Source organism: Arachis duranensis, chromosome 10 (assembly GCF_000817695.3).
Source record: "Arachis duranensis cultivar V14167 chromosome 10, aradu.V14167.gnm2.J7QH, whole genome shotgun sequence".
Classification (NCBI taxonomy): domain Eukaryota; kingdom Viridiplantae; phylum Streptophyta; class Magnoliopsida; order Fabales; family Fabaceae; genus Arachis; species Arachis duranensis.
The window spans coordinates 104,864,138-104,888,577 of record NC_029781.3 but is presented as its reverse complement, the minus strand read 5'-3'; the positions used below and the strand labels follow the sequence as shown (position 1 = coordinate 104,888,577).

The window sequence follows — 24,440 nt, the reverse complement described above, 5'->3', positions numbered from 1 at the left end:
ATTAATTACTAATCTAAAATAATAATATTTACTGTTTATATAGTATTGGTGCTAAAATATATTAAAAAATTTTAGAAATAAAATAAAGACACATTAAACGTGAAGTATTTACCATTTTACCTACATGAGAAACTAACTAACTAAGCTTCTCTATATATATAAATACACGTGTGTGTCTTCTTTTTCTTCAAAACAGTTTATATTGAAAACATATAAAAATGAGTGAGTTTGAGAAAGATGCTCCAATGGCGGTGAGTCCAATGTCGAGTTACCTCAACACCTCTGCCTTGAACGTATTTATAATGGTGGTTTTTGAGTTGGAGATTCCAATTGATGAATCAAAGATCATGCAAGTGCTTGGAGACGTGTTTGTTCCCCTCAACAAACGTTTCTCTTCTATCATGGTAAAATCTCATCTCAACTTTAGTGTATACATATATTATATACATCATATAAATTAAATAAGATTTCTGATATGAAAAACTTTTAACAATTGAACTTTTTATTAGCAAGACAACTCTATATAATGATATATTTAATAAGGTGGAAATTCATGTGTTGTCGACTTTACGTGAAGTGGATATCTGAGAGCCGTTAGATAATTTGACTGATTTGATTAAATTTTTATCTAACGATTCTAAGGTATCAACTTTACGTGAAGTCCTGAGTTTTCACCATTTAATAATCATTGATGTTAGTGCTGCTCTCTTTATTTTTTAATAACATTATTTAACTAAATTTAAATCAACATATATAATTGGATAAGATAAATATTACTTTCTAAAGTAAAAATATTACTTGTTACACAAAAAACAACCCAATAAGCATCATATATTTATCGTATATATTGTTTAACTTATTTTTAATATATGTTTTATATACAAAACTACAGATAATTAATTTAGTGACTAATAAAATTTAACTTATTTTTAATATATATTTTATATATAAAATTATAGATAATTAATTTAGTGACTAATAATATTTTATGTGTGCACATAATATGATTATGTTTTTTCTAAATATATTAATACTATTTTTATCTAAAGTTTTTTCATCAATAGATACAAGTTTAATTTTAATATACTCAGTATAAAGAATTTAAATTAGAGGGTTTGAAATTTAATTATTTTTTGTTTATGTGGTAGTATATATATGATTGATTGTGTGTAAAAGTGAAGATTAAATTCAATAGTTACATGTGAAAAACTAAATTTTATGTTCGAGGTATAGAAGAAGTATTCTTAATGGAATAACAAATTTATCAGATTGAAGACAAAAAAGGAAAGAAGCAATGGAAACAAGTTGATGTGAATCTAAAAGAACACATGAAGATTCCAATATTTGCAAAGAAGGGTGTGAAATTCTATGATGAAGAATTTGATGAATACATGTCAAAAATAGGAGGTGAAAAGTTAGCAGAAGATAAACCACTTTGGGAAGTGCATCTAATTAAGTATCCAACAAGAAAAAACAATGCTGCGGGTACATCGGTAGTTAAGTTACACCATTCCTTAGGAGATGGTTACACCCTAATGGGATCATTGCTTTCATGTGTGAAAAGAGTTGATGATCCTTCAATTCCCATAACCTTTCCTTCAAGCCATGCAACAACATCATCTATTAAGAGATTACCTCAATCCATCTTTTCAATGTTTAAAAGTGCATCTGATTTTGGATGGAATATATTAAGAGGTTCAAATTTCATTGTTGATGATCAATCACCAATAAAGCCAGAGAATAAAGAATTCAAACATGGTTTTGGTATCTCAAATGTCACTCTCTCTTTGGATAGCTTTAAAGTGGTCAAAAGTAAGCTCAAAGTGGTAAGTGTTTTTTTTTTCCCTGAAGAGAAATTGTGATTTGCAAATTAAACACTTATGTATCCTATTTTCTAATCACTATAGTATCTTTAAAAAAAAAAGAAAAAAACTTGCTTCCCAAATTGCACTTGTAACATATGTGGTTGTTCAAAATGGTCACAAAAGAGTTTTTATAGTAATATGGACAGAAGAGTTTTTATAAGGTTTAACTACTCTCTTAATTCTTATAGTTTCATGAAATTTTCACTTAGGTTCTTATACTTTTTTCTTTTTAATTGAGTCCCTGCACTAATTCTTTTTTTTCAATTAAGTATTTTTTAGTAATAATTAGCTTAATTTTATAGGGATCCAACTAAAAAAAGGAATTGGTATAGGAACCTAATTGAAAATTTCGCGAAACTATAGAAACTAACAGAGTAATTAAACCTTTTTTATAACAATATGAAACAGCTGTAAATTAGTTTAGTGGCGATTTGTAATTTAAAATGCTGTTGGTTGTCAAAATGGTTGTAGTTTAATATTTTTTATTTAAAACTGAGTCAAAATTTTATTATTTAACTTTATTTTTAAAACTATTATTTATTTCTTTTAATAAAATTTAAGATAATCTAAAGCGTTGAATAAATTAAATACTTAATTACTATGTATTATCATTAATATTATTATTATGTTGAACAAAGAACACATACTTGTGAATAAATTATTTATTTACATTGCACTAATTTATTTAACACAGTATATTATTTTTTTCCTTTAAAAAGGTTAAGGTTGCCTAAATTTTTCAAAATAACAATAAATAAATATAACTCTTTATATTGTTAATGATCCAGACCACAAATGATACTCTAGTAGGCATGATCTTCCTGGGCATAAGGTTATACATGGAAGCAAAGAATTATGAATCAAGAAAAGCAAAAACAACAGCATTAGTGTTGGTTAATACAAGAAAAATTAGATCTTACAAATCAGTGGAGGAGATGCTTCAAACTAATTCAGAGTCTTCATGGGGGAATCGATTTCATTACCTGCACCTTCCAATACCTGATTTAAACGATGCCAATACATCCAACCCATTTGACTTTGTTCTGGAAGCCCATAAAATCATTAGTGGGCTCAGAATTTCTTTGGCGCTACCTTTGAGTAGTGTGTTTTTGGGCTTGCTGGATAAAATCAAAGGCCCAGAGGTTTGTTGTCGCTCAACTTTAGCTCTTGTCGGAAAAAAAATATTTTTTTTTATAACCAAGAATTACAAACAAAAGAAGAAAGGTGAAAATTCAGTCGACTTCACGTGAAGTTTTTATCCGAGAGCTGTTAGATAATTTGACTAAATTTTCATCCAACGGATCACAGATATCAACTTCACGTGAACTTAACTTCACATTCCACCAAGAAGAAAAGGAAAGTTTTGCTTTTCTTTTCACTTAATCAATACATTAAAAATATAAGCATGAATACTAATCAAGGCAAACTTTCCTTAATTAATTCCTTAACCAAGTAATGTGTTAATTCACCAAAGGAAAAAAAGGGAATACATATCTATTTTGGTTTTTACAAAAGGTGGAAACTCATGTGCAGTCTACTTCACGTGAAGTTGATACCTGAGAGCCGTTAGATGATTTGACTAATTTGACTAAATTTTCATCTAACGACTCTCAGATATCAACTTAATTTGACTAAATTTTCATCTTACGGCTCTCAGATATCAATTTCACGTAAAGTCGACTTCACATCAGTTATCACCTTTTACAAATGGTTGGAGACAAATCAATTCTTCAAAATTTAAATATTGTATATGCAAAATTTGTCCGAGATGATTAATATATCAACTTTTTCACTGTTAAAAGTCTACTATAGCAAGTAATAAACTCTAATGTTTTCTTTTCTTAGTTTCTTCACTATCTTTTTTTGAACAGGCTTACAATATGTTATCATTGTTTATAATAGAAGAATTGCACTCCATAATTGACATTAATTATTTTATTAAAGAAAATAGAATATAGAAGGATAAATGGCATGAAAATGATAAACAACATTTGTAGTTATTTAATGTTATTCAATTTATTTCAGGCTGCAGCAAAACATGTGTACAAGACAATAGAAAATTCAAGTGTTAGCATCTCAAATGTGGTTGGACCTGTGGAACAAGTGGCTTTTGCTAATCATCCCATCAAAGGATTTTATTTTATGTCAATTGGTGTACCTCAGGTGCTCTCTTGTTCATCTTAAAAATAAATTGAAAATAAAAATCCTGAAAATTTTTAATGAGAACCCACAACCCAAAATATAGATTTAGGAGTACAAGGTTCAAATTAAACAGATAAAAATAATATGCAGACAAGTGAGTAGGGCCATTAAAGTATAATATTATATAATTTTTTAGTACGTATTATAAATAAATGGTAAATGACATTGTTTCAAAAAAACTTATGCAGAGCGTGTTGGTAACAATATTAAGTTACATGGGGAACTTACACATTGCATTTGGAGTGGAGAAAGGAGTCATAGATGAACAACAACTGCTTTCATGTTTTGAAACTGCTAAGGAGATGATTTTCAATGCAGCAAATAAAACATGATTTTGTTTTACATTATGCTCTCTTTGTTGCTCTATATGCTCTCTTATTGTAAAGCAAATCAATTAAAGACGGTTTCAACCTAATTCACCCGAGAGACTGAAATAAAAATCACATTCAAAGGCTTAGGTTTGCACAAATGGTTTTCATAAATCATTGTCAATGGCTGGCATTTTGTTCTGACAAAATTACCATCTTCTTGCTTGTACCTTCCTATTGATATAAATGTCTAAATCATCCTATAATTCTTTATGGCGGGAAGGACTTATTATACATTGAAGAGAATCAGACTAACCAACTCTAATTATGATGATCCATCCTATGGCTAATGTAACACAGCACAGATATTTGGGACAAAACTTAAATAGTATTAATAAAAACAATTTAAAAAAAATGTCTCAACCTTTTTCAGCACGGCTTTTCCTCAAACAAAAACAGAGACTGCAAAATTACAAGAGTTAATCATGGCAGGAAACTAATAAGTCTAGAGAAACAGAAAATGAAATGCTTGAAAAAGATCTAAGTAGGGAGAACAGATATATCCATATAACTTAATCTTCATCTTCCTCATCACCATCTCCACCAGAAGCCTTCTTAGCAGCAGCCCTCTGGTTCCTTCGCTTCACTCTTCCAGGACGGCCACCGCCAAGCGGACTTGTGAGCGAGAAGTCAATGTGCTTCTGGGAATCAACCCTGACCATGAATGAAGGGATGTTCACCACCTGCCTTCCAACCCTGCCAACCAGAAAAAAACACAACATTATAAAACCCATTCATCAAAAGTGCAAACAAGTTCCTCTTTAAATACCCAATCACATCAAGTTCCCTGTCATCTAAATATATATTTCACAGATCTTTAATAATCATATTATTAAATAATACTTTCAAAATGTTTTTAAGCTAATAAGGCATTCTGGTGAGATTTTCGAGTGAATTTTTTTAACAACTAAACCACTCTATAATTATGATGATCCTAATTATATATCTAAGATCAATTCTACTGAGAGGTTAATCTGACCTAAAACAATTTTATCAAGCTAGAATCCTATGACGAGATCAGACTATAACTTTGAGCTATTTGAATGTTTGGATAATCAGATTCTTAATTTGACAATAAGCACAAACAAACAAACAGCGAGTGATAGAAAATTAGGAATTTAAAACCCTAAATTTTGGAAACAAAAAAAGTGAAAAGAAGAAAGGAAGACCTAATGTGGCGCTGGCGGATGAGGACCCTGGCGTGGTGGATGGACTTGGCCATGCCGGACTTGAAGACGAGAGTCTGGAGGCGGCGCTCGAGGAAGTTCTCGACGGTGAGAGCGAGGACGTAATCGAGCTTGTTCTGAGTCTCGTCGAGGAGGCCGTAACGGAACATCCTTCGGAGGAGAGCCTCACCTTCGAAGATCCGGCGAGGGTTCTTCTCGTCGAGAGTAAGGAGAGTTCTGGCGTTGTTGCGGATCCTGCTGAGTGCGTACTGCACCCTCCACAACTCCCTCTTGCATCTGAGTCCGTACTCTCCCACCAGCTTCAGCTCCGCGTCCAGCCTCTCCTTCTCGTACGGACGACGAGGCTTCTTGAACGTCTTCCCATCTGAGTTTCATACATTCATTGTTAGAGAACAAAAACAAAACCTAAATCGATTAAAAAGGGATCACAGAAAGAGAAAGGAGGGAGACTCACAGTTGCGGTAAAACGAAACGTGCACCATGGTTGCTGCAGGAGCTCTGGCTCTGGTTGCAGCCTAGGGTTTGAAGTTGGAGACGAAAGATTTCCTCAGTTTTCCCTTTTAACATGTTCTAAACCCTAATAGAGGATGGGCCGGTATGGGCTGATCTGAGCCGGAATGGACTGGACTATGACTTTGGTGAGGTGGCCCAGCTATACAAACAAGAGTATCCGTGACACCAAAAAATACAAGAATATAAACTATTAGGTTGGTGCCCAAAAAAACCTCTTAGGATTATTTTTCTCCCAAAAATAAATTATTGAAGCACTCAAAATAAAAATATATATTAAAAATATATTTATACATATATAATGGTTGACTTTTTACTTTTTTTTTTTAATCAAAGGAAGGATTTTATTGACTTGTTGAAATTGATGGTGTAAAATAAGACAATACTAAGAGAAGGTGGTTCTACCAATTACATTGTTCGACATGAAATAAAATTAATTTAAAAAAAATATAAAAAAAATAACATTAAAAAAAAAATAGAAGCGAGGCCCTGCTGCAGAAAAAACCTTCCATAAGTTTTTTGGCCTCTTTAACAACTTTAACGCATGGGGTGCTTAAAGACTTGCAAGTTACGCACCAACCAAATCTTCATGGTTGACTTTCTAGTTAAACGTATTATTTTGTTTTTACATATATACTGAATAGCTTGTCACGTATACTTATTATCTTTTCATTCTAGGAAATTATTAGATTCAAATATTATCGTTGTTTATTATTATTATGAATCAAGGTTTGTTATCAATTGATTAAGTGGTGACATTCAGATTTAAATCTTGACCTTGATGCAATTTTAAATTTATCTTCTTTTTATTAAAATTTGATATAAAAGTAAATTGTTTAGTGGTGACAAATACAACCTATTCCGAATCACATCATTTATCAGAAGTATACAACAGAAAAATCATTCATATGCCTAAAAATCTCTCTTCACAAATCTGTCATCATAAGCAGTTCCCCTCACTTCTCCGCCTCTTACTTCTGTTTCATACAATCATACACGATATTCATTGATAAAGTAATGGCATGTGTACTTAAATATCACGTTAGATCATATTTTTCCAAATTATATAAATCACAATATTTACACTCTTTACTTTGCTCTAACCAAATTTTCATCCCAAACCTATAAATTAGCCAACTCTGGCATATAGATTGCATATGGATTTTTTGTGTAAGACAGAAACTGGTTTCTATATATCATGTCTCTATATTCTATTTCAAAGACAATATCCAAACACATAATATTTGACCAACTAAAGGAAGCAGAACCCTCAATTGCCATGCATGGTATCACTTGATGACTCGATCCTTATGCTTCTTATCTCAAGGTTATCTAGCTTCTTTGGTTTCTTGTAATATTTAAGCAACAGAGAACAACAAACAACACTAACAGAGGATGCAGCCATAGCAGCCCCTGCAATCCATGGTGGCAACCGAAATCTTGTAGAAGGGAATAGAGCTCCAGCAGCTATTGGTATGCCAAGCAGATTATAGCCTAAAGCCCAAAAGTAATTCAAGCGAATACGCGAAAATGTTTTTCTAGAAAGATCAATGGCAGTTATGACATCCTCCAAGTTGCTCTTCATTAGGACAATGTCCGCTGCCTCAATGGCAATGTCTGTTCCAGCACCTATCGCCATTCCCACGTCAGCTGCCACAAGCGCAGGCGAATCGTTGATGCCATCCCCTACCATAGCCACTGTGTGGCCAGATGCCTGATTACGGAAGAAAAAAAAGCAATGCATACATCACAGCTCCAAATATAATACTAAACTCAGCAATATAGACCCAGAAGTTAGACTCAAGCTTAATGGATATGACATTGATGTAGAATTAAAAAAGAGGCTCAAATTCACGATACATAGAGTGATAACATTCATGAGTACTGACCGAAGATACTAAGCAGAAGAAATATATGGGCTTCATAGTTACTTTCTTCTCAAAGATAGATAAATCACCAAAATAAGAAAGACCTTTTTGCTGACAAAATGACACTTGAAAGTATAAAACTAGTTTGTGACCTGCAACAGGTGATAATTCTTTTAACAAAATACTCCTCCAAAGAATAAAATTGACTCGTGATCCCTAAAAAAATGTCTATTGTTTGACAAAATAACCTAATATATGATGAAATTAGAGAAATAGAGGCTGTGGAATCAGGATTTTCTTAATTAAAACTTAGTGATTTAGGATTAATTAGTCTCCACCTTTCACACAAATGTTGTGATATTTAGGTTAAAGGCATGAATGATCCCTTTCAAATTCTTGAAATTAAGTTGAAACATACTAGGTTGTGATCATTAGTCATAACAAGTACCTGAAATTCCTTCACTATCTCTGCTTTTTGCTCTGGTTTGGCCTCAGCAATTACAGTCTCTATTCCAACCTCCCTTGCAATAGAATTAGCAGTGCCCCAATTGTCCCCTGTCACCATAACGCTCCTAATTTTCATGGACTTTAGAATAGAAATGACTTCTTCGGCACCTGGTTTCAGTGGATCGGATATTGCTAAAACCCCAATTACTTCCCTATTGATAGATACTAAAATCCCAGTTTGAGCCATTGCTTCAGCTTCAGCAAGTATATCTTCAGCATCACTAGGAACTGCAATACTGTGACTTGTCATTAAACTCTTGTTACCAACAATTATTTCTTGGTTTCGTACTGTGGCCTTCACTCCATGTCCTGTAATAGAAACAAAATCTTGTGCTTCCAGCCATGAAGGATTCTCTTCATCTTTAAATTTTTTCGCATATTCAACAACGGCCTTGGCCAGTGGATGCTCACTATTCACCTGAGATAGACAAATAACATTGTTGGCAATCAGTACTATATGCATAAACATCTATTATATGAACTGTAGAACAACTTAAACAACAAATATCAAATTAGATTGGTATTATAGTTATAAAACAAGTTTTCTGAAATTGAATGTTGTTTGTCTCCTTACCTCAGCTGCTGCTACAAGTTCGTAGAAATCTCGGAGTACCATATTTGTGAATAGTTTTGTGTTAACTACCACAGGTTTCCCAACAGTGAGAGTACCTGTCTTGTCAAAAACAATGCAATTCACCTACAAAAGAACAAGACAATCATAAGGATATTCAAGTATGGGTAGTGAGAAACATGAATCATATTGATATATATATATTGGGTTACATACAACAGCATTCCTCATCAACGAGCACCTGCTTAACAAATACCAATACTAAATATGAAGAACAAAAGAACGATATATTACTTAATGCTCCTAAAACATTCTTAATTCTGGTTTTATTTATTCATTAAGTAACATATGAAAAGAACACGTCATACAGTTTAAATTCCCATCCTATGCATATTTGCTTCTCACTATTTTATGACTGAACCAATCACAATTCAGTTTTCAAAGGCTAACAGCATCTAAAAAGCAAATCCATAATTCAAGGAGCTAGTCGATCACACATGACATACCTTATGAGCACTTTCTAATGCTTGTCCTCCTTTAATTAGCACACCCTGAGAAGCACCAACTCCAGTGCCAACCATAACTGCGGTTGGCGTTGCTAAGCCTAAAGCACAAGGGCAAGCTATGACCATGACAGAGATCCCAAACTGTAAAGCAAGCTGAAAGCTATCCATAGAAGATGGTATCCAAGACTTTGGGTAAGCATTGAATCTTCCAGCCAAAAACCAAGCAAACCATGTTGTAAATGAGATCAAGATGACCTGAAATAAGAAGATATCAGTTTAAAATTTAGCCTTTAATTTTATATAAGCATAAGTGTTACATCACTTGTTTTCTTCCCAAGTAAGAATTCTTGGATCATATACTTACCAGAGGCACAAAATACTTTGAAATGCGGTCTGCAAGTTTCTGCACAGGTGCCTTGGCCATTTGAGCTGACTCAACTAGTCGAACAATCTGCGAAAGTGCACTTTCTGATCCGACTCGTGTTGCCTTGATATGCAAGACTCCATTCTCATTCACAGTTCCTCCAATAACAGTATCCCCTTTCCTCTTTGCCACAGGCCGTGCCTCGCCCGTTATCATGCTCTCATTCACATGACTCTGGCCCCATATTACAAATCCATCCGAAGCTACCTTAGCACCAGGGATGATTTTGATCACATCGTTCTTCTGAACTAACCTGCTGTCGATTTCTTCCTCGCTAATGACATTTCCTTCATTGTCCAATGTCAGCAATATAGCTGTATCTGGTGTCAAGTTCATGAGCTTCGCAATCGCATTTGATGTCTTTCCCTTAGCCAAAATCTCAAGATACTTCCCAAGCAGAATGAATGAGATAAGCATAGCACTAGTCTCAAAGAAATCAGTACCCTTGAAATCCTTAGAGGTGGCTGCTCTAGCAACAGTGTAGACCGAATAGAAGTATGCCGCATTTGTTCCCAATGCAATCAAAACGTCCATGTTAGCAGAGCCACGACGCAATGATTTGTAGGAACCGGAGTAAAATCGCCGGCCTATAACAAATTGAACTGGCGTCGCGAGCACCAATCTTGCAACCTCCCCCACTGTAAGCATATTGACAACTTTGGCATCAAGCACATCCTTAATTCCAGGGATATACATAAGAACCATCGAGGTTAGAAAGATGGGAATAGTAAACAACAAACTCCACAAGAAAGATCTGTAATACTGATCAATTTCCTTTTTTCTATGAGTATCCCTTCGGCCTCCTTCTTGAGGAAATATCTCTGCCTTGAAATGGCCGGACCCGGTTTCCTCAATCACCTTAATGAAATTCCTTGGTCCTGTCATGTCTGGCTTATAAGAGATTGAAACTTTATTCAATTCTGGGTGTATGTCTACTGCTAGGACCCCGGGGAGTGCCTGAAGAGATTCCTCAAGCAGTGTAATCGAACGATCGGCCGATGCGCCTTTGACTTGGAGGTCTATCTTGCTCAAGTCTTCACCTGAACTGATGAGTACTGCTTCAAAGCCGGTGTCCTCTATGGCATCCATGATTTGTTCATAGGTAATAACATTTGGATTGAACTGAACTCCAGCTTCTTCAGTTGCTAAGGCCACTTGAGCTTTAATCACTCCTTGAAGGGCTTGTAGTGCAGATTCAACAGTGGAGGAGCAAGATGTGCAAGTCATTCCTTTAATCTGTATGCGGCATACTTGAACAGATTTGTCGGTCACATCATCTGTTAGTAACGTTGCTTCAAACCCGCAATCTTCAATTGCCTCTCGAATCGTCTCCTCCTAAGAAAACACACATACGTATAACAATAAGATGAAAATAAAGTTCAACTACAAAAATCAATGAATTGTATGTTCTATGTCAAGCATCAGCAGAAAGTAAAATTGACAAATGCACGCAATAATGAATTATCTAAATTGAAAGAAAAATAGGCGAATTATCTAAATACTAATCTAACTTAACTTTTCCATATCAACATTTAAAGGAAAAAGATCAAAACCAAAATTTCTAATTTTTTTTTCAGCTAATTTAGGTCAGCAATCTGAATGCAAATTAAGGAGAAATCCATCGTGAAGCTTCGGAAATTCTCTGAGAAATCCATCACATAAGGTTTTCAAATAAAAATTTGATGTCGGCTACAAACTTCAAAGGCGAAGAGAAAAACTTACATTAACGAAGGATGGGAAGAAGAAGACTTGAGCACGGTTGTTGAGGACATCGACGAGAGCCTCTCGGATGCCAGGGAGGCGCTTGACGGCCTTCTCGACGGAGCCGGCACAGGCGGCGCAAGTCATTCCGACGACCGAGAAGACCGCCGTGCTCTCCGGCTCGGAATCCGGCTTCTGGAGGCTGACTCCCTTGGGGTAGCTGGGCATGGACGGGTAGTGCGGGCGCGGTGACAGCTGTCCCCATCTGTCGTTCCGGAGGCACGATAATGCCAGCAACTTTGCCATGTGAATAACTGAATCCGCCTTATGGCGCCAACAAACTCTAACCACTCCAACTACTTTAATTTTCTGTTACACCTTTTTTGTTGTTTGAAAATGGAGGAAAGGAGAGAAGCGCAAAACAGGGTCTTCTTCAATTTCTTGTGAATTAATAATGATCTGTTTGAATGTGATTGTGAGTTCTGACTTTAAATGATGCTGAGCGTTGGATTTTTAAATTTTAAATTTATAATAAACAAAAAGGAGGCAAAGTGCAAGTTAAAGTGTTGCCGTGTGGGCCGAAATTCTATTGCGTTATTACTTACGTGGGCTTTTAAGCAACGCAACCTGGCTTCCTTCAATTGACAAAACCCAAAACAAAAAAGTAAAATTAGGTAAAAAAAAATTAATATGGTTAGTTAATAGGTTAAAAAACGTCAATTTGAAGCGGTGATGACCGCCTTATCTCTCTCAAGGAGAATAGCCCTCTCTTTAGGAGTGTTTTCAGTTCCATTTTCCACGACAACTCTTGTTCTATTCCTCCTATATTTTCGGACATGGCCCGAGAAGAGGCTCACTCTATCGAGGGTGAGGTTGTTTCTCTTAGTCCACGTATGATGACAATTATATTAAAGGAAACCTGAATATGGTGGGTAAGTTACTCTCAGACAAAGAAGTCAGCTTCAGGACATGCAAAGCAGCACTTTTAGAAATTTGGGGACATCCGGAAGGAGTAGTGATTTCAGATATAGGTAGAAATAAGCTTCTCGTCAGCTTTAGGGATGCAAGAAAGGGCTTACAGATACGCAGGGGAGGATCCTGGAGCATCCGAGGAAATCTTCTCAACCTACAGATTTGGAATGGTATACTGATATTGATCACAAATATATGGAATTATGGGTTCAAATACATGGGCTTCCACTTCAGTATATAACAAAGAAATCTGCTAAGATTATTGGTAAGAGAGTAGGTGTTGTGATGGAAGTAGAAGATCCTGGGAATAACTTGCTTCACAGGACCTTTTTGAGGGTGAAGGTAACTTTGAACGTCACCAGACCTTTACTTACAGGTTTCTGGCTAGCTAGAGAAAATTATCCAGATTTGTGGGTTGATCTTAAATATGAAAGGATTCAGGATAGCTACTGCCTAAACGGTGGAATTCTTGGTTATAGCAAGAAGGAATGCAAAAACCCTATGGCTATGGCATGCTGGGACACCACAAAATCGCGGTATGCTTCGGGATTGGGAGTCAACAGAGCTAAGACCATTCTGGACAGGAGGGTAGGGCAGCAAGATGAAGAAGGCAGCAGGGAGTGGATGATATACAAGCGTGTGAAGGAGAGTGTGCGAACATACAGACCTTGATGGAGCAAAGGGTGGAGGAAAGTTGTACGGGAAATAGAGTAGGGAGAGGATTACAGAGTTCTTTTGAGCCTCACCTGGAGCATCAAAGATTCCATTGCAGTGAGAGCCAGGGATCTAGGGAGCAGATTGATGTTGAATCAAAAGACTTATCATCCAAGCATGTTAATCATGAGGAGCAGCTTTTACGACTGAGTGAGGAGCCAAGAGGCTTTATTAGTAGGATGAGTGAAGGGAAGGATACCCCTCAGGTGGCAGAAGAGAATCATTGGGATGCAGGGCAACCTTCTAAGGGGCTTCAGGACCATATACAAGTCAAAGAGAATAAGGAGGCCCAATTTTTTGATCCGAAAACAACATTGGATGACTTCCAGCAGTCTGTGTTGATGGTAAATGAGCAAAAATCTAGAAACCTGCATACAGAGGTAGGAGGAACGAACAGTAGCGCCCGTCTAACAATAAAGGAAGAGCTGAATTTGCTTTTCGGTAAAAATGAGCCTCAACTAAGCCAACAACTCAATGAGAAAGTACAGGAACAAACAAACAGGAGGACAGATACTATATGTCAAAATGCAGATCAGTTGTGGAGTTACAGAGAAAAACCAAAAATGAAAAGAATTGTCACTGCAGGTTCCAAGACCATAATTCAGAGGATGGCAAATGGTGAGGAGTATTTCGTTGAGCTATCGGAGGATCAACATGAAATGGAACATGATAGCGGTGCAATGCCTCAGCAGAGTACTGTTTACCAGTGGGCTTCGGAGCTGGCTTTCAACTTAGGGGTACACCTGAACCTCAAAAGAAAGAGAGATCTAATCATCAACTTAGATTATGGAGATGATATGAAGGAAGCTAAGGAAATTTGTGTGCAACAACCAGGTAAGAAGTATAAAAAAGATGCTGAAACAGACATGGCTGAGGAGGCGGGCCTTGACATGCCCCACCACCAGCCATGATTGTCGTCAGCTGGAACTGTCGAGGAATGGCGGCCCCTTCGACAGTGCATGAATTAAGGAGTATTTGTAAATCTTTCAGGCCGTCCCTTTTGTTCCTTATGAAAACTAAAGCTAGTAAACTTAGTTGTGATAGGATCAGGAGAAAGTTATGTTTTGAAAACATGTTTTGTGTAGAATCCCGGGGGCTTTCCGGGGGACTTTGTATCTTTTGGAAAAGTAATATAAATGTTCATGTTTATGCTTAGTGTGATAATTTTATTAAAACTAGAATTAGTTGTGGTAATGATAAAGTTTGGGAGGCTACTTTTGTTTATGGTCACCCGGATTACAAGAAAAGGAGGGACTTGTGGAAGGAATTAACTTTTGTGAGTAGCAATTTGGTTCAGCCAAGAATGTTGATAGGTGATTTTAATGATGCTATCTCACAAGATGAGAAAGTGGGTTTGCATCCTAAACCAACTAGTCAGATAGAAGCCTTTAGGAATTTTGTATATGAGAATGCTCTTTTTGATTTGGAACTACAAGGAATGAAATATACGTGGTTTAGTAATCCAAGAAATGGTTGTGTTACTAAGGAGAGACTTGATAGGGCTCTTGTCAATTGGGAATGGAGAAGAGTTTTTGAACATGCTACGCTTTCAGCCTTACCACATATTAGCTCAGATCATTGCCCTCTAGTTCTCAATGTTAAACCTAGAGGTAGAAGGATCAAGAATTATAAATTTGAGGCATATTGGGTGGATCATGTTGACTGTGATACTGTTATAAGGAGAGGATGGACTGCTGCTGCTATAGGAGCTAATCATTGGACAGATCTGAATCGGAAGATCTTAAATTGTAAGAAGGAACTGAATAAATGGAGTAAAGCTACTTTTAAGAGGGCAGATATCGAAATACAAAATTTAAAGTTTCACCTCAAGCAGATGCAAGAAGCTGATTTTACAGAGTCTCGCCAAGATCAGATTAACAAGCTTAAACTGGAGATTACCAGATTATGGAGGCAGGAGGAGAAATATTGGGGTCAAAGGTCCCGAGTGAAATGGTTGAAATTTGGGGACAAAAACACATCATTCTTTCATGCCTCTACTATCCAAAGAAGGGATAGGAATAGGATAGAGAGATTAAAGGATTCTGCAGGGGTTTGGGTGTGTGGGGAAAGATATATTCTCAAGCTAGCAGGTGATCACTTTCAGAATCTTTTTAAGGCTTTAGAGAACTTAGATATGGCTGCGTGTATAAGTCATATTCCTGTCAGAGTAACTGATGATATGAATGAGCAGCTCATGGAGGGGGTTACTGATAAGGAAATTAAAGAGGCTACTTTTAGTTTGGGAAGTCTCAAGGCACCGGGACCAAACGGTCTAAATGGTATTTTCTTTCAAAAGTACTGGACAGTTGTTGGCACAGAGGTCTGTAATGTTGTTAAGAGTTTTTTTTCAAGACGGGAGTTTTCCGAGTAGCATTAGGGAAACTATTATTGTACTTGTTCCTAAGACTAACCATCCGGAAACCCTCAATCAGCTTAGGCCGATTAGTTGTTGCAACTTTATTTACAAAATTATTTCTAAAGTGTTGGTTAGTAGGCTTAGGAATATAATAAACAAGATTATATCCCCCATTCAGAGTGCTTTTGTGGGAGGACGCCTGATTCAGGACAATTTGGTCATAGTGCAGGAAATGTTCCATGCTTTGAATAAAAAAGGGATGAATGCTTCTAGGAATTTAGCCATTAAGATTGATATGAATAAAGCTTATGATAGATTAGAGTGGTCATTTCTAGAAGCAATTCTGAGGGCCTTTGGGTTTAATTTATATTGGATAGAGCTGTTGATGAAGTGTGTGAGACAAGTTAGCTATAAGATTAAGATTAATGGTCTCTTGTCGTCTACCATTGAACCGCAGAGGGAACTTAGGCAGGGGGATCCTTTATCACCGTACCTTTTTATCATAGCAGCTGAGATTTTTACAATTTTAATGGATAAGGCTAGAGAAGAGGGCAGGATTTCGGGAGTTAAAATTGCGCCTACTGCTCCGGCTATCTCACACCTCCTTTTTGCATATGATTGTATTATTTTCTCTAAAGATAGTGAAGAGGAGATTTTTCAGCTTATTAATATTTTAAACATGTACACCGCAGCCTCAGGACAGAGGATCAACTTGGATAAGTTTGGGATCACGTTTGGGAATCAGATATCTATTAGGAGTAGAGTAGATATCAAAGAGATTTTAGGTTTGTCAGCTTGGGATAGACCAGGTAAGTACCTTGGGCTTCCGGCACACTGGGGGAGATCAAAGAATAGAGCTCTTAGTTGGATTGAGGATAAAGTGGTGGATAAGCTAGGTGGGTGGGAACAAAAACTCCTTAATCAATCTGGGAAGGAAGTCCTTATCAAATCGATTATCCAAGCAATACCTGCTTATGCTATGAATGTGGTTCTTTTTCCTAAAGGATTTTGTCAATGTCTCAGTAAGAGAATAGCCAAATTTTGGTGGGCGTCTTCAGATAAGGAAAGAGGTATCCACTGGAAGAGTTGGGATAAGATTTGTGTTAGTAAGAAGGATGGAGGGATTGGTTTTAAGGATTTATATAGTCAGAATATAGCGCATTTGGCTAAGCAGGCGTGGAGAATATTAGATAATCCTAATGCAATATGGGTTCAGGTACTGAAAGCTATTTACTATCCAAATAAAGATTTTAAAGATGTTAAGGCTGGCAAGGCAGCCTCATGGATGTGGAAGAGTATTATTCAGGGTAGGGACTTTCTTTTGAGGAATGGAAGATGGTTGATAGGGAATGGTAGCAAAGTGAGAATTGAGGAGGACAGGTGGATTATGAATATGGATAAGAATGTTATCATTAGGAATAATGATATCAAGTTTGTCAAGGATCTGATTGTTGAGGGTGAGGGGTGGAATATGAATAAGTTACGGATGTATTTTGATGGAGCTTTGGTCGATAAAATCATTAGAACACCAGTAAGTCTTTTTGGAAGGGAGGATAAGTTTAGCTGGCCTTTCAGATCGGATGGTATGTACACTATCAAGTCGGGTTATCATGTTGCTAGGAGTGAAGGCAGCTTGGGTAGTAATAATAACCCATCTACCAGTGATGATTTTAGGTTGTTGTGGCAGGAGATTTGGAAGTTAAGAGTTTCCCAAAAAATTAGAACCTTTTTGTGGCGAGCTTCGCATAACATATTACCTGTCTTTGGAAATCTGTTTAATAAACGAGTCACTAACACCCCTTTGTGTCCTATTTGTCTGCAGGAACCAGAGACCATAGAACATGCATTGTTACTCTGTCCCTGGACTAGAGCAGCATGGTTTGGAGCATAAATCCAGTGTTGTCCTACAGACCTATTAGTATCTTCTTTTGGGAAGTGGTTGATGGATATTTTAGGAAAAATGAAGTTGAATATAGGGGTTGATTATGATCTCTGGTGCAGTAAGGTTGGTTTTCTAGTTTGGGAAGTGTGGAAAGCAAGAAATCTAGCAGTGCATCAGAGGACTAGTCCTAATCCAACAGTTGTGATTTGCAAAGCTAAACTAATGGAACTAGAATTTGTAGAATTGGAAAAGGAACCAGAGAAGCATTCAACTAGTATGAGAAGGTCATGTAGCAGGGTTACCTGGAGACCGCCTCCGGCCGGATGGATCAAATGCAATGTTGACGCAGCGTTCGTTGAGACACGCTCTGCAGGAGCCACAACAGCGGTATATAGAGACCCTAACGGATCCTTTCTCGCAGGAATCAACTCCACAATAGTCGCCACTTCGCCTTTAGCTGCGGAAGCATTAGCGGTTAGGGAAGCTCTAATTTTGTCAAGAAATTTTCAGATGGAGAAGGTTATCATAGAATCAGATAATCAGATACTGGTTCAAGCTTTAAAATCACATGCATCAATAGCAGCCATTCAGGTAATACTAGATGACATATTGTATTTAGTAAAAGACATGCCTAATTGTGGTTTTACCTGGGCACCCAGAGAAGCAAATTTATTAGCGCATGAAGTCGCCAAGCTCACAGGTCAACGGTCTCTTCGCCAAAATTGGATCACCTTTATGCAGCCCTCTATCAGGAATATTCTTCGTAAGGACATCTTGGGCATTTCAAAAACTGCTAATACATAATAAGTGTTGTTAGGGAGTTTTTTGGGAGCTATGGCGGAGTGTATAGGTTGCTGTGGAGAATAACTTGGCGCTCCAGGTTACACTTCGGATTTGAGAGGCAGACGTAGCAGATGAGACGTGCGGAGTTCAGAGGGTGTTACATTGATGGAGGTGTTTACAGATGTGGGCTCTTCGTCGTTGACCTTGGATATTTGAGTAGGTTGTTGGGAGAATGGTGAAGTTGTGTCTGTTGCATGTGCGAATAACTAGCTTCAGCATAGTCTATGTTAGATTAGGTGGTGTTCTGCGCTACTGGATTGCTGTTGCTGGAGGGTGGAGGGGGTTGATAACGGGAGGGGTTGACAGCAGCCTTGAAGTCGGAACACTTGCAAAGGGAATGTGACATTCAGAAGTGACTTGAAGGAGAAAGGGAGCCTAGGAGCCTAGTTTCAGTGAGGCGCATCTCCTCAAGGCCATCATTTACAGTAGCCCAAACCTAGTGGAGAATGAGAATGCAATCAGATTGGGGAATGGAGGTTGCTGCAAGGAAAGGAAAGTGTAGCGCCTCTCTTGCATAATGAGGATTATTGTGGCAGCTTAGGAGTTCTTTTGGGGCCTGGGTTGCTTGGCCCAGGCCTTAGTCCAAAAAAAAAACGTCAATTTTATTTTGACATTTAAATAACACAAACATGAAAAGCGAAAGAAGAATTTATACAATATGAAAATAATTATATCTCTTTTTATTCTTATTTAAGAGCTAAAATAAAACGACACTATTTAACTATGTATCTAGTATGATAAATAAGAGTTAGCTCAGCATTGTGAGAACCAATATGATGCCTGAAGCTAAATGTAAAAAAAATACAATTTGTCAGGAAGAAAATTAATATAAAGATTTTCAGGTTAGTTATCCATGTAAATAATAAAATTATACTTTTTTTGTAATTTACCACCTTTTTTTTTGGGCACAATAAATTATTATTCAACATCTAAAGTTATACACAATCTATGATGCACGGACAGTGACACGGATACAGGACACGACACAAAACATACCGACACGCGAATTTTAAAATATTATATGACATGACACGGCGCATACATATAAAATATAAAGTATTTTTTAGATAAACCGTAACGATATTTTAATATTTTATTAATATTAAAATATAAATAATAATATATACTATATCTAAATTTATTTTAAGAATATATATTAAGAATAAGACTGGACATGCTGACACGTGATGGTAGTTAGGTGTGTCTAAATGTGTCCGACGAAAATTTTTTTATCTTTTATTGAGACACGGTTTGAATACAACAGACACACATGTCAGATGAATATCAGTAAATGTCATATCTAAAATGTATTCGACACGCAGATACGACAATTCAACAAAATGTCCATATTTCGTAGAAACACAACTTTTCGTCAAGAAAGTCATTGGTTTAATGACTTAGCGGAATAAATATAGTATTATAAGGGGACAAGCACATGATTATGGCCAAGAAAATAGATAAAGGTGCATTCTGATTTTCTTTGACGGGATAGAGGCACAAAATCGCAAATATATACGCACAAAATTCAGTGAGCCAAGAAGAGTACAAATATAAAAGTTGATTAGAATTTGATCCAAGATATATATTTGCTTATAATTTTATATAAATATAATTTTTTATATCAAAATAACAAAAAGTATTTTGCTCGTATACAAATTCATTAGGTAAAAAACCAACAAATTTTCTTGCTATTCTACACAAATTTTTCTCAATACACCAAATTAAAATTTGTAGCAGAATTAGGGTTTATGAGCTGGAATGTTTTCTCAACGATGATTGACCAACCTCTTCTTAGAGCTCTGGTCCAACATGTTGCTTGCTTGGTGTTCACGTCACAAAGAAGCATCTTGAATGTTGTGGAAACTATTAATTTGTGTACATGGAACCTCTAATAGTGCGATAAAGCTTAAAGGGTAAAAAATTGTGTGGTCAACTTTCAATTAGAATAGAATATTAGGTCATAACAAAGAAAAAAGGTGCCCATATATATATATGATGGCTATGTAGACTTTGCTTTCTTTGATGCCTTAAAGTCTATACTCTATGCCGATTTCCAAATTCAAAGACATTATTCCTAATAATAATAGGAAAACCTATTCACAAAAAAAAATGATAATAATAGGAGACCCTTCATGATATACTCAACTAAACTAGAAAAGGACATTTATCAATTTATATTAACATAGACTTGCAAATCATAGCATAGCATGACTCCTCAATGTGTTAAATACATATAGGATGGTTACATTAAATTTACATTTTGTTAAATCCCACGTTAAGTTAAAATAGAAGGATCACAAGATGACATAAAATATATTTTTTCGACAGGTGAAGAATTAATCCGTTGCATATTTGAGTTTTATTTAAAGATCTGTCGCTGACTAAAATAAATTATTGTATGTAAAAGACAGGATTCAAACCTCCGACATTTAGTTAAGACGGATAAGTGAGTTGACCATTCAGTCAATCCAAATTGATTAATTTCAATGGTGTGGGCCTTATGTATTGGGCCAGTAAAACGTAATCAATTACGTTTGTTAACAGGCCCACCAAAGTTGACTTTGATAATATAATGTAAGCCCATTCAAATTTCTGTTTAAAGAAAATATGGAGGCAGTTAAACTTTTTGAGCCTTATTTCTGACGTAAGCTTATGAAACTGGTGCTATTCGGAAAATATTTAAGCCCAACTTAAACCCAAAATAGGAAGAGGAGTATAAGTTTTTCTTTTCTCAAAATCGAAATTTTGATTATAAAAAATACTTCAAAATACTCATGAATTCGTCTTAACTAAATAACAATTATTAAATCATAAAAAATTGAAAAAGTTTTCCTCTAAAACAATTTTTTTCTTCTCTACCGATACTTGTCAGAAACAAGAGTTAGAAGTCTTGTGCCTTAAGCCAACCTTCATTGTCAATGAACTTAGTGCTAATCATTGATTTAATTGTTGCTAAACTAAGCTTCTTACTCCACTTCACTCGCAATGAAATGTTAGAACCGGGTCCAAAATTCTTATACTCTGCGAAAGTTACGCGATTCCTGAATTGTTAAAAAAAAAATAGTAATCAACCATTCATAATAATAGAATATAAAATAGGTATTTATTCAAATAAAAATATCAAAAATATATTTTCATAAAAATATTTTATTTAAAAGTGTGATTATTTTAAATAAAAACAACATTTTCATAATATATTAAAATGTAATCTTATAATTTATTATCTAACAGTGAAAAAAAAAATTTATATAAAGATAATTATAAAACTTTTGTTAAAAAAAAAGTATAGATAGATAAGGAATTAGTGAATAATACCGTTACGCATACGGTAACCTTCCTTTTTTATTTGTAATTTTTGTAAGGATGTAGTATATTTTTTATTTTATTGGACCAATTTTTTAAAGTTTATTATTCATATTATTTACGAAATTCATTGTATACCTAATAAAATCATTGTTAAAATATCTATATATAAAACAAATACATATATATATATAATAACTTATTTAGTGACTTTTTTTTTACGCACATAATACCATTAAATTAGATATGTTAGTGCAAAAACTAGTGAGTTAAAATAGGATGAGATCTTACTCATGATGATTGAAATTCCATGGATCCCAACCTGTTGGTAGTATAACGTTAGACATGCTTGTGTTATAAAAAAGAACTCTTGCGTAACCTCTCCATGGTCTTCCTAAGAATGTGGTTCCATTTCCAAATATTTTACAATTTTTCAATACAAACCCATTTGCATCATTTAAATTTGTTCTTCCTTGTGCTGTGATAAAACCAACATAACCAGGATCTAGGGACGCTCCAACAACAGATATGCTACATCCCTATCAAAAATTGAACTTGATTAAATAAATAGCTATAATTGTTTTGATTAGCATATATTCGTATATAATGAAAAGAAATTACTCTAGTAAATTGATATTAAAGATACAGAGTTTTTGAGACCCACAGATTTTAGCAATTCTAAGATTTAGTGTTTAAGGTCTAAAAAGTAAATATACTTACAAATTATATTAATTCGTGCATAAATTTTAATAATATAAGTATAAATTATATGTTTTAGGTATATAAATTTCTATAAATATACAAATAAATTATTATTGACCAAATGCTTATTTAAAATGATAAAAAATTTTAATAATATAATGTTGTTATTAAAAATATAGGGTAATCCACAAAACAAATCAAACGAAAAATAATATTACATCAATGTCATAAAATGAAAAAACTTACCTGCATATCATAAAGTAAATTTATGTAAATTAAAATAATTAAACTCGATTTATATATTTTCAATGTAAATCGAATTAATTGAATTCAATTTATTATATTATGATTATATTTACATTAAAAACATGTAAATCAAATTTAGTTATTCCGATTTACATAAATTTATTTCAAAAGATTCATCTAAACTTTTTTATTTTAGGACATTGATATAATGTTTTTTTTATTTAATTTGTTTCTGTAAATTACCCAAGAATATATACTCATCAGTCATCACCATTGTTATCTTATGATCTTTGCTATTCTATTGGCATTTTTTATTAAATATGAAGTTTAATTAGTACCTCATATAAAGATTGGCCAGCACCAAAAATAAAATCAACAGCACCTTGAATAGTGCAAAACTTATAGTAATGTCTTCCTTGGTCATCCCACAAAGTATCTTGAAGACCATAAAAGCCAACATCATAGAAATATGATTTATCCCCACTTACCATTGCAGCTACTGCAGGTTCAATTGGATTACTATTCCTTGGATTATTGTATGAATTCTGTACCAATTATAAAACCAAACAAAAACCACATTTCAAAAAGCTTCCTTTCACTCATGAAAAAAAATTAAATTAGATAACATATTGTTTTGACTCGATACGAAAGTCATTTGCAATAACCTGAATTAAACCGAGTCGATTCGATATAAAATTAATATATACAACATTATAAATTTTATATACTAAAATAACAAAAAAATATTTATTAAAATATAAAAATATAATATAATACTATTAGTTTCATTTAAAAATATTTGTTTATTATAAAAAATAATTTTAAATTGAATCAAATAACGTAAAACATAATTTGAAGTCGACTCGAAATTAACATCAAATAAAAATAATAAATTCGAACCCATCAAAATATGTTTTAAATTTAAATCAAATTTCAGATCGGACCGAATCTTGAGCACAGCTAATTGAAATTAAACCCTAAAAAATGTATTGAAACAAAATGAATGGGTGAAACTAGAAAGGCACATACATAGGCATAACAGCAGTCAACGTAGCATGTACCAATGCCAACAGCACAAATAATAACTAACAAACCATTTTCCTAAGAGAAGCAGCATATCGTCATCGACAAACGTGCTTCAATTCAATTCCATTCAAATTCATTAGAAAATAAACGATCAAGACATCAAGTAAATAGTAAAAGATTACTACTATTCAAATTCTTCAAATTTTAATATTTATAGCTACAAATCACAAAATTTATTGATCTTCTAACACTCCTCAATACATAATAGTAAAGTAAAACAAAGAGAAAAGGAGATGAACTCAATTCTCTTTTTAATTCTAAACATTACTATTTGATATATATATCATATCATCTTTGATTTGAAAAAACAAAATAAAAAGCATAACAAATATTTAAAAAAAAATTAACACTGATTACTACTAACTCTTTTAAAATATGAATTAGTTTAAAATGTTAGTATATTAAAAAGTAAAAACTTCAATATATTTAAATGTACAAAAAAAATTAAAATATAAAAATTACTAAATAACTAAGTATTCTAACAACAGGCAGATAAGCAACCTGGCACAATTAGGTTATGTTTAGAAGAGAGAGACTAAAATTCAGAAACAAGCAAAAACTATAAGTCAGAGACTAAGATTAAATTAAATTTTTATATTATATTTAATGTAAAATATATTAAATTAA

The 24,440-nt window shown here is 34.6% G+C and overlaps 4 protein-coding genes across 4 annotated transcripts in view; 1 reads left to right on the top strand and 3 right to left on the bottom strand.

Moving 5' to 3' along the window:
- Nucleotides 1-4,743: 4,743 nt before the first annotated feature.
- LOC107471966 (40S ribosomal protein S9-2) lies at nucleotides 4,744-6,184 on the bottom strand. The gene is made up of 3 exons (XM_016091525.3): nucleotides 6,077-6,184; nucleotides 5,605-5,986; nucleotides 4,744-5,131 (listed from the first exon to the last, which is right to left on the bottom strand). Exons 1-3 carry the CDS (start codon nucleotides 6,102-6,104, stop codon nucleotides 4,948-4,950), a joined length of 594 nt encoding a protein of 197 aa, XP_015947011.1. The 5' UTR covers nucleotides 6,105-6,184; the 3' UTR covers nucleotides 4,744-4,947.
- An 805-nt stretch (nucleotides 6,185-6,989) lies between these two features.
- Nucleotides 6,990-12,174, bottom strand: LOC107471962 (probable copper-transporting ATPase HMA5). The gene is made up of 6 exons (XM_016091521.3): nucleotides 11,731-12,174; nucleotides 9,949-11,343; nucleotides 9,585-9,839; nucleotides 9,082-9,204; nucleotides 8,449-8,925; nucleotides 6,990-7,846 (listed from the first exon to the last, which is right to left on the bottom strand). Exons 1-6 carry the CDS (start codon nucleotides 12,013-12,015, stop codon nucleotides 7,403-7,405), a joined length of 2,979 nt encoding a protein of 992 aa, XP_015947007.1. The 5' UTR covers nucleotides 12,016-12,174; the 3' UTR covers nucleotides 6,990-7,402.
- Nucleotides 12,175-13,352: 1,178 nt separating this feature from the next.
- LOC107471660 (uncharacterized) lies at nucleotides 13,353-17,642 on the top strand. The gene is made up of 3 exons (XM_016091152.1): nucleotides 13,353-14,229; nucleotides 14,598-15,715; nucleotides 15,930-17,642. The coding sequence occupies exons 1-3, from the start codon at nucleotides 13,353-13,355 to the stop codon at nucleotides 17,640-17,642; spliced, it is 3,708 nt and encodes a 1,235-aa protein (XP_015946638.1).
- Nucleotides 17,643-21,357: 3,715 nt separating this feature from the next.
- LOC107471659 (probable pectinesterase 29) overlaps nucleotides 21,358-24,440 on the bottom strand; it is a 4,003-nt gene continuing 920 nt past the window's right edge. The window contains exons 3-5 of the mRNA XM_016091150.3: nucleotides 23,066-23,272; nucleotides 22,071-22,318; nucleotides 21,358-21,517 (exon numbers count right to left, since the gene is read on the bottom strand). Coding sequence (XP_015946636.1) covers nucleotides 21,358-21,517; nucleotides 22,071-22,318; nucleotides 23,066-23,272 — 615 coding nt within the window. The remainder of the gene's footprint in view (nucleotides 21,518-22,070; nucleotides 22,319-23,065; nucleotides 23,273-24,440) is intronic.

Bases quoted from the DNA above. Each gene is read 5' to 3' on its own strand.
- LOC107471962 (XM_016091521.3), bottom strand. From the start codon at position 12,015: ATGGCAAAGTTGCTGGCATTATCGTGCCTCCGGAACGACAGATGGGGA. The intron at 9,205-9,584 runs GTATGTCATGTG...GTTCTTTTGTAG, and splicing joins CATTAGAAAGTGCTCATAAG to GTGAATTGCATTGTTTTTGA. The intron at 7,847-8,448 runs GTACTTGTTATG...TTCCGTAATCAG, and splicing joins AGATAGTGAAGGAATTTCAG to GCATCTGGCCACACAGTGGC.
- LOC107471966 (XM_016091525.3), bottom strand. From the start codon at position 6,104: ATGGTGCACGTTTCGTTTTACCGCAACT. The intron at 5,987-6,076 runs GTGAGTCTCCCT...TATGAAACTCAG, and splicing joins CGTTTCGTTTTACCGCAACT to ATGGGAAGACGTTCAAGAAG. The intron at 5,132-5,604 runs GTCTTCCTTTCT...TCTGGTTGGCAG, and splicing joins ATCCGCCAGCGCCACATTAG to GGTTGGAAGGCAGGTGGTGA.
- LOC107471660 (XM_016091152.1), top strand. From the start codon at position 13,353: ATGGAGCAAAGGGTGGAGGAAAGTTGTACGGGAAATAGAGTAGGGAGA. The intron at 14,230-14,597 runs GTAAGAAGTATA...GTAATGATAAAG, and splicing joins AATTTGTGTGCAACAACCAG to TTTGGGAGGCTACTTTTGTT. The intron at 15,716-15,929 runs GTCTGTAATGTT...TCCCCCATTCAG, and splicing joins GGACAGTTGTTGGCACAGAG to AGTGCTTTTGTGGGAGGACG.